This window comes from Poromitra crassiceps (genome assembly GCF_964638095.1).
Source record: "Poromitra crassiceps genome assembly, chromosome: 1".
NCBI classification, from domain to species: domain Eukaryota; kingdom Metazoa; phylum Chordata; class Actinopteri; order Beryciformes; family Melamphaidae; genus Poromitra; species Poromitra crassiceps.
The window spans coordinates 73,027,102-73,042,510 of record NC_139623.1 but is presented as its reverse complement, the minus strand read 5'-3'; the positions used below and the strand labels follow the sequence as shown (position 1 = coordinate 73,042,510).

Here is a 15,409-nt window from a genome sequence, read left to right as displayed (position 1 = left end):
TGTGTGTGTGTGTCCATGCCCTTACTGGAGTATAGTGTTCTGTGTGTGAGTGTGTGTGTGTCCATGCCCTTACTGGAGTATAGTGTTGTGTGTGTGTGTGTGTGTGTGTGTGAGTGTGTGTGTGTCCATGCCCTTACTGGAGTATAGTGTTATGTGTGTGTGTGTGTGTGTGTGTGTGTGTGTGTGTGTGTGTGTGAGTGTGTGTGTGTCCATGCCCTTACTGGAGTATAGTGTTCTGTGTGTGTGTGTGTGTGTGTGTGTGTGTGTGTGTGTGTGTGTGTGTGTGTGTGTGTGTCCATGCCCTTACTGGAGTATACTGTTCTGTGAGTGTGTGTGTGTGTCCATGCCCTTACTGGAGTATAGTGTTATGTGTGTGTGTGTGTGTGTGTGTGTGTGTGTGTGTGTCCATGCCCTTACTGCAGTATAGTGTTGTGTGTGTGTGTGTGTGTGTGTGTGTGTGTGTGTGTGTCCATGCCCTTACTGGAGTATAGTGTTCTGTGTGTGTGTGTGTGTGTGTGTGTGTCCATGCCCTTACTGGAGTATAGTGTTCAGTGTGTGTGTGTGTGTGTGTCCATGCCCATACTGCAGTATAGTGTTCTGTGTGTGTGTGTGTGTGTCCATGCCCTTACTGCAGTATAGTGTTCTGTGTGTGTGTGTGTCCATGCCCTTACTGGAGTATAGTGTTCTGTGTGTGTGTGTGTGTGTGTCCATGCCCTTACTGGAGTATAGTGTTCTGTGTGTGTGTGTGTGTGTGTGTGTGTGTGTGTGTGTGTGTCCATGCCCTTACTGCAGTATAGTGTTCTGTGTGTGTGTGTGTGTGTGTGTCCATGCCCTTACTGCAGTATAGTGTTCTGTGTGTGTGTCCATGCCCTTACTGCAGTATAGTGTTCTGTGTGTGTGTCCATGCCCTTACTGCAGTATAGTGTTCTGTGTGTGTGTGTGTGTCCATGCCCTTACTGCAGTATAGTGTTCTGTGTGTGTGTGTGTGTGTCCATGCCCTTACTGCAGTATAGTGTTCTGTGTGTGTGTGTGTGTGTGTGTGTGTCCATGCCCATACTGCAGTATAGTGTTCTGTGTGTGTGTGCGTGTGTGTGTGTGTGTGTGTGTGTGTCCATGCCCTTACTGGAGTATAGTGTTCTGTGTGTGTGTGTGTGTCCATGCCCATACTGCAGTATAGTGTTCTGTGTGTGTGTGTGTGTGTGTGTGTCCATGCCCTTACTGGAGTATAGTGTTCTGTGTGTGTGTGTGTGTGTGTGTGTGTGTGTGTATGTGTGTGTCCATGCTCTTACTGCAGTATAGTGTTCTGTGTGTGTGTGTGTGTGTGTCCATGCCCTTACTGGAGTATAGTGTTCTGTGTGTGTGTGTGTGTGTGTGTGTGTGTCCATGCCCTTACTGCAGTATAGTGTTCTGTGTGTGTGTGTGTGTGTGTGTGTCCATGCCCTTACTGCAGTATAGGCCAACTTCTACAATAAGCCAGATGAGGGCGTGGTTTACAGTGATTTGATAACTGCTAAGGGCTGTTATAATTGTGTAAATCAGTCTCACAGGGCTCATTGCTTTGATAAAACGTGACAACATATAGCCTGCCTGCCTGCTAAGGTTTGAGCAACAACAAAAATGCAATATTGGTAACAAATAATCGTTCTTCCGCCAAGCAATGTAGTCCTTAAAGGAACACTCTGCCCATTTTCAACCAGCTTTGTATCATTAGAACATCAGTAGTTAAAGGACGGCTTTACCGTGGGGAATATGAATATATATCAATCTCACGCCCCTAAGGTTTTAGAATCCGTTGAAATATTTTGAAATTGGAGCTTCACTGCCTGACCTATCAGGCATCTCTCACATTTTTAGGGAAGCCGGATGACGCGTTACGCGTCACCCGGCTTCCCTCCCCGCTTGCGGAACTCGAGCGCCTATGAACTACAAGTCTTGTGAGCCATGGTCCCGCCTCTAGAGGTCCTCCACGCCCCTTCAGAGCTCTCGACGAAAAGCAAAAGGCAGCCATCTTGTTCACCCGCTAGCATACTGTAGCTAGGTTAGCTTTCCATAGCTCCTTGCCAAGAGACCATATCTCCACCATCTGTCACCATATCTCTGGAACGGAAGCACCAAAAGACACGGGACTGGCGGCATTGGAAAGCTCGTCAAATTTTACATCTAGTAGTAGGTGAGTTGAAGTAACGAAATCAACGCTGAGCAATGTACCCATTTTTACACATTTTTACAGAAAATAGTTACAACATCAGATGCGCGTAACTCCTACGAAAATGCCTTAAAATGCATGAAATTTTTTTTATGAAGACATCTCCCGACATATATACTACCGTTTACATTTGGTGCAATTTGGAGGCAATTTTATTTTCGATTTATTTCTTCTTCTTTGTATCTTTTATTGTCAAAGCCTTCTTCTTCTTCTTCTTTGAGTTTTATGGCGGTTGGCAAACATATATGTGCATTACCGCCACCTACTGGAGTTTGATATCAGCCAAATGCCTGAGGGGTGGGCATGAAAACGAAGGCCACGCGAGCCCAGTGCATTGTGGGAAATGTAGTATTTCGGGTCCCCGCACCCGCCCCTCCCCTCCACCACCCCCCCCCCCCCCCCCCCTCCACACAGAGTGGATTTCTGGTGATATCTCTGGCGGGAAACAACCAATTTCAAAAATTTCAACGGATTCGAAAACCTTAGGGGCGTGAGATTTAATATATATTCATATTCCCCACGGTAAAGCCGGCCTTTAACTTAATAACTCATTAACTCAAATCAACTCTCAATAACTGTCAAACTAGATGACGGTTTTGAAGTCATTCATCTAGTTTGACAGTTATTGAGAGTTGATTTGAGTTAATGAGTTATTAATTTGAGTTAGTGTGGACCAGTGATGTCACTGGTCCACACTTTAACACTCAATAACTGTCAAATTAAATGACAGACTTCAAAACAGTTTACAGTTTTCTGATATACTACTGATGTTCTAATGATACAAAGCTGGTTGAAAATGGGCAGATGTTCCTTTAAGTCGTGACATTTAGCAGAATGGTTGCCAAGCGACACACAGACGCAGCAACACACAGATGCTGTTTGGCGCAGTAATGATGTGGTCACAGGTGTGTGTTTATAAGATCATAATCAAGGACCGGAACTATTGTTTTATAAATGCCATTACGGTTTACTGTCATGCTGAGTTGAGGTAGATAGCTGGTTTTTGGTTTCCTTGTTTTACATCAAATGTAAAGAAAATAATATTATACCATAAAGAGCCAGATTAAATAAGTTATGTTGCATTGCTTTCACAGGTAACACTACACTCTAAATACTGCAATAGAGCTACTACTACTGTACTACTACCTCTACTCGTTCTGTTACTACCATAAAGTAATAAGTGCATGGCCTTTGTTTCTGGCGTACCCTGTCTGCACATGTGCCTATCTGGCTTTGTGACTAGCTTGATGCCTGTCTGTCTCTCTGCCTGTCTGTCTGTCTGTCTGTCTCACTGCCTCTCTCTGTCTATGGAGCAGTAATGTTAGTTTTCTCAGACACAGGCAGACCAGACTCTGTAGCGTTGTCAATCAGATTGAGACCCCTCCCGTCCTCTGGATCGGCCGTTCTGGTTGGCAGCTGCAAGCGGGGGCCCTGGCCCGTAATAGGCTCTGCCGTGGTAGGGGGCGGAATGGTGGTGTGCTGTGCAACGTTTGATTGGCTGAGAGGACAGGCACTGCCGAAGCTGCTACATAGCGCCCCCCAGTGTTGTTCGCACTGCCCATGTAACCGACGCCCGACCCATAACCTGACGTCCTCTCCACAGCCCAGCAGGAAGTTCACCAGCTCCACGTATGGCCTGCGAGGAGACAAACAAACACACACACACACACACACACACATAATCAAAAGGATGAAAGAAATTAAACCTCCTACAGTTGTGTGTCCACCAGGAACCTGGCTTCACAGAGTTGGCGTTTATTCTTTGTTTTCTATGGAAAGGTTTTGTTGTTGCACATTGCCAGTATCACTGATGTTAGCGTGTTTCCCTCCCCTGTTTTCTCCCCAATTGTAGTTGGCCAATTCCCCCTGCTGTCCCGGTTGTTGCTGCACCCCCTCTGCCGATCTGGGTTGTAGACTAGCATTATGCTTCCTCCGATACATGTGAAGTCGCCAGCTACTTCTTTTCACCTGACAGCGAGGAGTTTCACCGGTAGGATGTAGCGCGTGGGAGGATCACGCGATCCCCCCCCCCCCCCCCCCAGTTTCCCTCCCCCCCAACAGGCAACCAGAGGAGGCGTTAGTGCAGCGACCAGGACGCATACCCTTAATCCGGCTTCCCACCCACAGACATGCGCAATTGTGCCTGTATGAACGCCCGACCAAGCGGGAGGCAACACGGGGCATGAACCTGCAACCCCTAAGTAAATAATAGACGAAGCCTACAGCTGGTTTTTGAACTCCCATTTGGAAGCCTGGTGTAGCCTGTGGCCATCTTGGGGTCCTTGCACACTGCACAGCTCACGTGAGACAGCATGAGATGGGGGGTTTCCCAGAGACGCAGCTCCGCCTCCTATTGGTCCATGATCGGCAAGCTGCGCCATCAGTGAACATGTGACCTCAAAGTATCGCAGCTCCAAGTATCACATCCTCAATTGTCTCTTATTACGGCACATGGCTCCTTTTTCATCAATTAATACAAGCAGACAGATAAATATCGACTCCCGTTTTACTTAGAAAGTGCTTTAAAATCTGAATGTCAACATCAATTTAAACAAACGATTCAGCGATTATCTGTCAACGATTCGATTCGGCATCGCGACACATCCGCATTGCAATGCAATGCATCGATTAAACGATTAATTTTGACACCCCTAGTGGGTAGGCAGGGAATGTACCGCTGCACTACCCGTGCGCCCCTTAGCATGTTTTTTAAGAATAACTGGATTAATTTCTGGCCATTCAATTTTGTTTTTGTCGTTCATTTGTCATGTGTGATATCGGATTAATTGTTTTGTGTGTGTGTGTGTGCATGCGTGCGTGCGTGCGTGTGTGTGGCCCTCACCCCGGGGGGAACAGCAGGTGGAACTGGACCAGGTCCCCCATGGTGTCCATGTGGTCTTGTAGTGCCAGGCAGAGCTGGTGTTTGGAGTAGCACTCTCTCTGGAGCGAGAACACCATCTCTCTGACCGCCCCGCAGCGCCGGCTCACACAGCTGAAGCGCTGGCGGAGGCCCAGCGCCATGCACCGCAGTGCATCCTTCACAAACGACTTGCCCTGGGAGGAGGACAAGGAGTGGGAGCACAAGAATCACTTGTGTTTGTCCGCTACAATGCATGCATAGCACACATGGAATTTGAGCTGGTTCATTGGCAGTATTATGCTTAGTACACAGGATTGACACAGTGTGGGTGCAGGACAAAATGTACCAGGACCTGAGCTACAGCGCAGACAAGACGGCAGACTAAAAATAAACACACTACAAGTTAGGGTTGTCAAAAGTATCGATAGTATCGATAAAAGTCAATACTAAAACATTTAAATGGATACAATACTCATTTGCAACAGGTATCGATAGTATCGATAAGTATCCATACTAAAAATTTGAAACGGATACAATACTCATTTGCAACTGTATCAATATCAGCAGTGCTTTCTGTTAATGAAAAATCAAACATACTGTACAACTGATTTGTCCCTCCCTGTTTGGTGGGTATATTTTGCTTCAACAAGTTCAAAGTATTCTGATAGGCTGATGACTAGAACAGGGGTAATCTGCTGTGTTATGATAGGCTGATGACTAGAACAGGGGTAATCTGCTGTGTTATGATAGGCTGATGACTAGAGCAGGTGTAATCTGCTGTGTAAGGTCAAAGTTTTGAATGAGTTTTATCAGGTCTAGATTATGGAGAAGCGTGCATCTGTCCGTCCATCTGTCTTTGTTTATTTTTTATGCCTCTTGATGTGTTGTTGTCATCCCACCGCATGGTATCGAAAATGGTATTGAGTATCGATATTTTCCTGGGTATCGGTATCGAAGTAGAAATTCTAGTATCGTGACATCCCTACTACCAGTACAGTCAGTGCTGGAGAGGTGTGCCATGATGAAGACTTAGCATCGCCATAGGTCACTGTGTGGATCACAAGGCGCATGCTACAACACCACAGGAACACAGTGAAAGAAGCTGAGGATTTTGGGCAGTAGTCTGGTTTGCTGATGTTGCTGCTACCTCCAGACCCAGTGGTACGCAACCTTGCCCTACTCAGGAGCCACATTAATGACCAAAAAAATCGAACCACAATCCAAAAAAGTCCCTTTCCTCCATTTATGTATTTATTTATTTAAAGTAGGACTTAATGCAAAAATGTAAGAATAAATCATGAAAATAAATGAAAGGTTCAAATTAATCTGCTCGGTAGGCGCTAAATTGCAACTCTTTCACTCGATTTCTTATTTTGTAATGTTATATTCTTCAGAAGGTGGGTTATCATTCATTCATTGCATCGTAATGTTATAGTTTTCTCTTGCAGTTTTCTAAGCAAAATGTTGTAGTCGGGTAAAGGGGGTATTTGGATTCAGAAATCAGGGAAAGGGTTTTACTGAAGCCAAACTAGAACGACCGTAACGCGGACTTATGCCTCCGCCATTAGTTCATTATACAGTCCAAATCGCCATTTGAGGCAAATTGGAAGAAATTCCGTCAAGGCGCTCCTGAGATGTTGCGTTACAGAGCTTGAAAATTGGGTGTGTGAGGTCACAGTGACCTTGAACGTTGACCACCAAAATGTCCTTGAGTCCAAGTGGACGTTTGAGGCAAATTCTAAGAAATTCCATCAAGACATTCCTGAGATATCGCGTTAACAAGCTTGAAAATGGCATTCGAGAGGTCACAGTGACCTTGACCTTTGATAACCAAAATGGAATCAGTTCATCCTTGCGTCCCAGTCGATGTTTGAGCCAAATCAGAAGAAATTCTATCAAGGCGTTCTTGAGATATTGTGTTAACGAACTTGAAAATGACGTTCGAGAGGTCACAGTGACCTTGACCTTTGACCACCAAAATCGAATCAGTTCATGCTTGAGTCCAAGTCGATGTTTGAGACAAATTTGATGAAATTCTGTCAAGGCATTCCTGAGATATCGCGTTAACAAGCTTGAAAATGAGAGGTCACAGTGACCTTGACCTTTGACCTTTGACAACCAAAATCTAATCAGTTCATCCTTGAGTCCAAGTCGATGTTTGAGGCAAATTTGATTAAATTCCGCCAAGGCATTCCTGAGATATCACGTTAACAAGCTTGAAAATGGCGTTCGAGAGGTCACAGTGACCTTGACCTTTGACCTTTGACCACCAACATCTAATCAGTTCATCCTTGAGTCCAAGTGGATGTTTAAAGGGGGACTAACCCCCTAGATATGTATCAGAACAGTGATTTGAAAATACCTATGGAAAAAACCAAGAAATGACATATGCTCTTGTCTATACTGGACTCTTTGGCTGTGTTAAAGTCAAGATTCTTTTTCGGAAATCGACGCCATTACAGTTTGCCTACTGCCTCAAAAATAATTTATTTGATAGGGGCAATATCTTTATAAATATCAACAACTAGCCAACGCTGTTGGTCTGTATGGAAACAGAAAATCTGAAAATGGTTGAAAGTTATATCAATTTGGTAATTCAGTGACTAGAAATTTAATTATTTTTCTGCATGTATCTCTATGGCAGGGTGTCAAATTACGTTACGAGAGCAAAGTGACATGGGCTCGTTAACAGCAGCACACCCACAATAGGACAAACCTCTCGCTCTGGGGTAACACAATGCGAGATTTCTCCACGTAATTCCCTCGTCTAACTAGAGATAAACCGCGCAATGAAATCCGTTTTTAATTTGCGTTTTGGGGCTTTTCGTGATTCTTGTTAAAAGTTACTGCAGCGCAGCCGGGCAGTGTCAGACCTCCATGTGAAGAGGTCCGCCCGCGCGTCCCCGCTGCCTGAGCACACAGCAGCTCGTGCTCGCGCTCTAAAAGGCAGGGTGCCTACGAGCTGCTGCGTGGCCGGTAGAAAGGGCTCCAGACTCGGTGTGATACTCCTCTAACAGCATTTGAGCTTATTCAGGTAAGATATTTATAATGTAATGACACATTCAGCGATAAACTGTCTACAATAAAGACATATGTCAAATATGACAACGTGGTGTTCAGTATTTTAAGAGCACAGGAGCTACTTGCCTGATCAAATCCATTCCGCATAGCAAAACACACACACAGCGAGTCAACCCCCCCCCCCCCCCCAGTCCCCAGTCGCTCTGCTCTGCTGACATTTCGTGAAAAGTTGGCGTTGCTTGTACACAGTGACGTTATTATAGTAGCCGATGTGTTTAGACCAGCTTTGTCACGTTGTCACGTCGTAGTATAGCGTTATATTTTACATGTGCGCTAAACTGCGACGCTATTTGTTTGCGGAAATATCAGACTGCTCTCTCTGCTCTCAGAACACAGAGAGCCCAGCTGCGGCCGCGCGCCCCCGGAGCTTGAGGCTCGTCCATGAGGTTACAGTACGACTCTCTCCTGCCCGCTCCCACCTGCCTGGGCTTGAGACAGTGCTTCCAACTCGGACTGATAATATAAACATCATCATTCGAGCTTATCCAGGTAAGATATTAATAAAGTAGTGACACATTCAGCGGGAAACTAACTATAATTAAGACATGTGCCAACTTTGACGACGTTTGGTTCAGTATTTTAACACCTTAAGTGCCATAGCCGAAATAATTCGTCTTACATAATCCAACGCTTAAGTGCCAGAGCCGAGTTTACTCGTCTTACATAAACATTTTTTTTTTTTTGACGGTGGGACATCAATCAACAACTTTTACATCTTCGAGATCACTATTGGAGCAAGATAATGTGTATAATCTATTTTACCGACCCACTAAGTGTTGACAGTGCTCCCCCAGACGACCGAAATCAAAGAAAAAACTGCCGCGGGACCAAGCCGTTCAAGGAAATGCCATGGCGATTTTACAGTAATCCGTTCCAGACTTGTCTTGCCTGAGAGCGGCCGCGCACCGGCAGCAGCACACAGAGAGCGGAGAGCGATTTGCAAAATAGATCATAGGTGAAACACACTTTGAAACACCTCAGAAAGGCCAGAATCAACATCTGCCCATCGCCCACGCATTCCCTGGCCCATCTTGACTCGCACAAGGAGCGTCTGCACGCAGGCAAGCAGGCAGGCAGGCACACAGGCAGGCAGCAGCAAAAGCGCTTCTGACACGCCCGCTGTACAGCCAGGAGGAAGGAGGAGAAGACACACGGAGGGAGGAGTTTGAATGAGAGGGGTGTTTCCTGTTGTTATGGAGGAAATTACTGTTCAAAACTATTGTTTAGAATGTCTGACGGTCTTACTGATGCCAAAAATGAATGGTTAAAGTGACTGTTTCACAAAAAGCCATTTATCTCTGAATAAATTTCCAGACGCTGAAACCATGCTGTACTCAACGGCTAATATCTACATAACTACTAACTCTGCAAACTAACTCTTTTAGACAGAGAAAGCACACATTCTATTAGTTATTTTTAGATGATTGGTGTTCATGAATTCTTAACAGAAAAGAATCCTCGGCTGTTTCTAAAATGAGCCAGAATCGTCAAAAACACCCCTGGCACAACTTACCTACAGGAATGAAAACATGGCTGGCATTCAATGTGTTAAGAGCAAACTTCAATAAGAATAGGCTTGGAGTTCTGAAGAGCCGAAAGGGTACAGGGGGCGTAGGGGAGTAATTATCTTGAAATCCCATAGTCTTTGGGGACAACCTGACGTCAGGTTGTACCAAATCTCCCATTCATTTGAGAAAAAAAAAAGCAGTGTTCGACCCTTAGAGGGCGCTTCTGCCAGTTATGCTGCTGAAAAATGATACAAATGGTAAAATGGCAACAGTTTGGTGTCAAATGTGGAAATTCTGACCAGAATTCTTCACACATCACCCCCAAAGTCATATATATTGGTTAAAAGCTGAAAAAAAGTGTTTTGGAGGTAAGTTCTCCTTTAAGGCAAATTTGATGAAATTCCGTCAAGGCGTTCCTCAGATATCGCGTTAACGAACCTCGGACGGACGTACGGATGGACAACCCGGATCCATTATGCCTTCGGCCTGGCTATCGCCGGCGGAGGCATAAAAAGTTTGAGAACCTCATATCCTAAGAACGAGTCTCAGTAATACAACCACAAGCTTGTACACAATAGCCTTCCCATTCCTGCCCATACACATAAGCCCTTTTCCCACATGCGTACCGGAAAATTACCTGTAAGTCAATATCGGACATTTCCCTGAATTTCCCTTCACACCTTAGCGCGCGCATATGGGAATCTAGTCGTCAAATAGCCGGTATGTTGGGGGGCGGGGGGAGCTTATTTGGGGGGTCGGCAAAACTTCACTGAGTCCTCCGTACTTATTCGCAGCAGCCTGACACAGGACAGACGCAGCGAGAATGGCAGAGGCTTGCAAGGCAAGCTGCCCAACGCTTGTAGCCTATGTATGTAGAGAAAGCAAATGCACTAAGCGAAATGTGGAAGTAGTTTGCTTTGATGTGCGCGAATGATTAGATGATGCACTTTGAAGAAGTTGGGATCCGTGTCTGAGAGAAATAGTTGCTGGTTCGATGTTTATCCGTTCACCTGCGTCGCGTTGAAGCACTTTTTACAGACTGGCTTCGTTTGATGTGTCCGGGGTTGCCTTCGGAAATCAGCAAGCTGACATACTGCTCTTATTAGGCTATCACAAGATCATTTCGCCAGTTTGCTTTAATGTGCGCGAATGATTAGATTATGCCCACTGGAACATTAAGCAACGTGTGTAGGCTACACTTCGCCCATGATTGAAGGACCGCTGTCGCGGAAAATGACTGGACCCGTTTCCACTTGCGTCCCCTTAAGAGCATACCGCTCTTCTGACTGGCTCGAAACTGGTGAAATGTCGGGGACGACGGGGTCGCGCTTATACCGGCACGGCGCCTTTCCCACATGCAGGCATTACACCACGTTCCGGTCATTTTGCGGTACAAAGCGCATGTGGGAAAAGGGCTATAGTTACATCACTTTAAACAAGATGGACAGACATGTATTCTCTCTGAGGGGCCTGGTCTCCCCACAGAGACATGAGCAGGGGAGGCGATTAAGCCACAGACTGCTGAACTTTGACCCACATTAAAAGAGTCAATGCATTTTATGAGCACCAAAACACAAAATACATTTAGACTGTCGGCTTTGGTATCTGATTTGAAAGCGTAAAGAGTGAGACAGGTGGGATTTTATTTTTATAGAACAATATATGAACAAGACAATCAGGCTCAGACACAGGAAAAGAAAGGGAAAAACATACATACATCATTGTGTTTATAAGAGATATCGTGTGCCTGGGATCCCGCCTAAGGGGTCCATGTGATACCAGCCGGGCGAGCCATCCATCATGCCCAACCTCAGTCACTTATCATTCCTAACCTCGTCAAAGTAGGCCAAAAACGGGTCCCAGATATTTGAGAACCTTTTAAGCGTGTTGGTTCTCAGGGACCTGAGTCTCTCCATCTGTAGAACAGAGATCATGTCCGTCAGCCACACCCGAAAAGAAGGACGAAGAGGAGGACTTCCACTCCTTCAGAATAAGTCTTTTGGCGACAGTTGTCCCCAGTGTCAGAGATTGTTGCACGGCCGTAGGGAAGTCCAGAGAGGACTCAGAGCAGCCGAAGATGGCGAGTTCTGCCTCCGGCTGTAGGGTCATTTTGTAAGCCTTGGAGTACCAGTCAAATATTTTGTCCCAGAATCCCGTTAAAGAAGGGCAGAAGCAAACGGCATGAGATAGTGTTCCCTCTGACGCCTGACACCTGTCACAAAGTGACGAGACAGAAGGGAACATCCTGTGCAGTTTATGTAGTGAAGACGATGAGCGACCTTAAATTTAACCCCTGCTATTAACTGAGCAGAGTTGTACCAGAGACAGACTCCTTTCCCATATAATATCAGATAAATCGATACCAAGTTCGCCCTGCCATGCTTCCTTAATCTTCTCAGTAGAGGCTGTGTTGCGGTTGTCAAACAGACATACAAATCTAGAGATAAGATGCTTGGAGTGAGGAGGGCTCAGCAATACATCAAAAAAAGCATGCTCATTTGGAAGCGCTTCAAAGGCGTGAATCTTGGATCGAACATAATTTCTGACTTGCAGAATCATCTGAGCCAGTTTGTGCCGGGCAACTCAAACTTCCTCTTCAGTAGATCCAAGGATGCAAGATGATCATCTATGTATAGGTCTTTGATGGAAACTAGCCCCGTCTCACTCCAGGCCATGGTAGCTTTTGTCTAACCATGGAGCCAAAAAAGAGTGATTGAAATAAATTGGTGTGTGGACAGGGTGAACTTCAAAAAAGCGAGCCAACATAAGTTTCAGGTTGCATATAATGATTGTATGCGGATTCTGATGAAAAAACCTAGGTGGAGTAGTGCAAGTGACCTGTTTTGTAAGGCAGGAGTCTACACTTTTCAGGCCCTCCTTAGAAACTTAATATACAAATTTATCGGCAGACTAAATGTGTCCCAGAATGCGATCATAGTACTGCAAACCAACCCTGTGTTTAGTGCTGTGAGATACAACTCACGAATGTGGTCCTATTGGTATAGGTGCATTCTATAGATCTTAATTCTTTCTTGTATGTTTTATTTTTCTTAAGTGTTGTTCATGTATGTGTTTTTCTATGGACTCTGGCCTCTATCTTAAGTCTTAAGTGTTTATTTTATGTATATATTTTGTATTTGCTTACATGTTAAGCACTTTGGTCAACTGTGGTTGTTTTAAATGTGCTATATAAATAAACTTTGCCTTGCCTTGCCTTGCCTATCGTTGCAACGGCCTATGAACTGCGCCCAACGTTAGACGCAGCCCAGAGTAGTGAGCGTGGACCAGCGCACTCAATATTTTGGTATCGGCGCTACAGGCGGCCTTAAGCATTATAACCACGCCTTTTAAGTGTAAAATTATGCACAATCTGGTCATTGGAGCAGTGCAGTAAACGAATCACAATCGTCCCTTTTAAGCTCCAATTCCACGGTACGATCCAGTAAAGCCAGAAAAGCCAACCGCTCTGCTCCCCCCCTCCCTTTCATCCCGTCTGTCTGTCTCCATATATAGGCTATCATTCCATATTATTATGCTTCTCAAACCAATCTAACTGCAGTTTAAATACTGCAAGCATGTAAATACGCTACACTATAGCAAGATCAAAGTGAAAAGAATGTTCTAAACGCATTGGCTAGGCCTATCCCTATGTCATGATGAGATTAGATTGGTGAAAGTTTGTCCAGAATGATATCGTTTTCTCTCCCCTGCTGCACAGGTAGGATGATGCACATAAATATAGCCTACATTATGTAAAGTCATTGCATAAATGTGTTTTTATTGTAAAACTAAATGTGAAGTAGGAGCGGACATCACAGTATAGAACAGTATACATGACAGTAGAACCACGTTACACTGTCACTTATCTAAATCACGTTAAATCTGCGAGGGATATATATAGCCCCAGGATGACATATATGTTTCACATAGGGTTGTGTTTTGATTTCGCAATTTTATTTTGTCCAATATTGAAATGTTCTACAATTGCATGTTGTGTTAACATTACACATTATTTCTAGCTACCTTTCTATCTATTTAGGCTAATTTGGATGCTATTTATTATCGAAATGTATTAGCCTAATGCATGCTGGGAGATTTCACATGTGTGGCTTTGTGCCTGTCTGCTGTCTGATGCGCGAGGCAGTGAGAGAGAGAGAGAACCGGCGAACTTTTTTTCCAGCAGTCGTATTGTGCCTGTCTGATGAGCAAGAGAGAGGGAGTGACACAGAGAGAGGGGGGACAGAGAGTTAGATGGCAGAGGAGAGCTCCACGCAACCGGCGCACTGAATAGGCCTGGTTTTGAAAAGCGCTAAGCGCTAAATTAACACCAGGGCGGAAGATATCGTTAGGCCGGTATTTAAGGCCGAAACGCCCATTCTGGCCTATTCTGGCACTGCGCCACGACTGTTTGGCGTAAAGCGCATTTCGGGGCCTAAAGCCATGTTGCTATCTTCCCGAGGCAGGCGCAAGGCACGTTTTTTTTTGCGTTTAAGGCCAGTTTTTGCGCCTAAGGCCTGTGGGAGAATAGGGCCCCTTGTGTCTGATAATAAAAGTTGATTGATTGATTGATTGATTGATTGATTGATTGATTGATTGATTGATTGATTGATATACGGCCAATCATGGAGAGGGGGAGGATTCTCCAGTTTTCTATACACTGTTTAAGTCTTGAAACAAAGTCCGCAAAGTAAAATTTAAATATTAATTTCGGATCTCTGGGAATGGTCAGGCCAAGATAGGTGAGACGGTCCCTTGCCAATTTGAATGGGACATTTTCCAGGAAACCAGGAGTGAAGACAGACAGGTGGGATTTGAACCATTGAACAAATACACACCAAGCAGCTGTTTATCTCACTGGGCTAGAGCCAGGGGCTGTCCAGTCTTCTTCATCAGCTTATTTCTATCAGTGTTCAAACTACCCATGATAAAGAAGCATCATTGCTATCTTACAGCCAGCAGCTTGTCATGTGAGCATTTCTGAAGCCAGAGCCTGATGGAGGGACTGAACCAACAACCTTCTGCACCACAGCCATATGTTTATCTGGAGCTAGGGCTCTGTCTGTCTGTTTCTCTGTCTGTCCCACTGATGATATCATCAGTGATGTCATAAATTCACTCTCTCACACACAGGCTATAGTTCAGTGATGACATCACTGATGTCATCAGTGATGTCATACATAGGCATTGTGACATTATTGTGAGATCACTGATGATGTCATCAGTGACACACACACGAGAGAGACTGAGGGAGAGGGAGAGAGGAGAGGGAGTGAGAGAGGGGGAGAGAGACTGAGGGAGAGGGAGAAAGAGGAGAGGCAGAGAGACTGAGGGAGAGGGAGAGGGAGAGAGAGAGACTGAGGGAGGAGAGAGAGAGGAGAGGGAGTGAGAGAGGGGGAGAGACTGAGGGAGAGGGAGAAAGAGGAGAGGCAGAGAGACTGAGGGAGAGGGAGAGGGAGAGAGAGAGACTGAGGGAGGAGAGAGAGAGGGAGACATTGCATGTGCGCCAATAGGGCAGGTGAGGCCATGCAGCAGCCGAGCTGCGTATGCGAGCTGCAGGATGGGCGAGGCTAGGAATCGAGCGCACGTAGCGCGCAAGATGCCTAGTTTTCTACAAGTGGGCTAAACGTTCAGTTGTAAGTCAGAGCCACATGTGACATGTAGGTCTGGGCAACATGGAAAATTTGCTTTTCATCATCAATTTAGACATCAGAAATGTGTCATGATCAGAGTTGGGGTCCGTTACTCAAAAAAGTA

At 45.3% G+C, this 15,409-nt stretch overlaps 1 protein-coding gene across 1 annotated transcript in view; it reads right to left on the bottom strand.

Moving 5' to 3' along the window:
* Window positions 1–3,511: 3,511 nt before the first annotated feature.
* LOC310794409 (stanniocalcin-2-like) overlaps window positions 3,512–15,409 on the bottom strand; it is a gene marked incomplete at both ends in the record, with an annotated part of 31,057 nt that continues 19,159 nt past the window's right edge. The window contains 2 exons of the mRNA XM_083656405.1: window positions 3,512–3,842; window positions 5,049–5,260. Of these exons, the coding sequence (XP_083512531.1) occupies window positions 3,512–3,842; window positions 5,049–5,260 (543 nt within the window). The remainder of the gene's footprint in view (window positions 3,843–5,048; window positions 5,261–15,409) is intronic.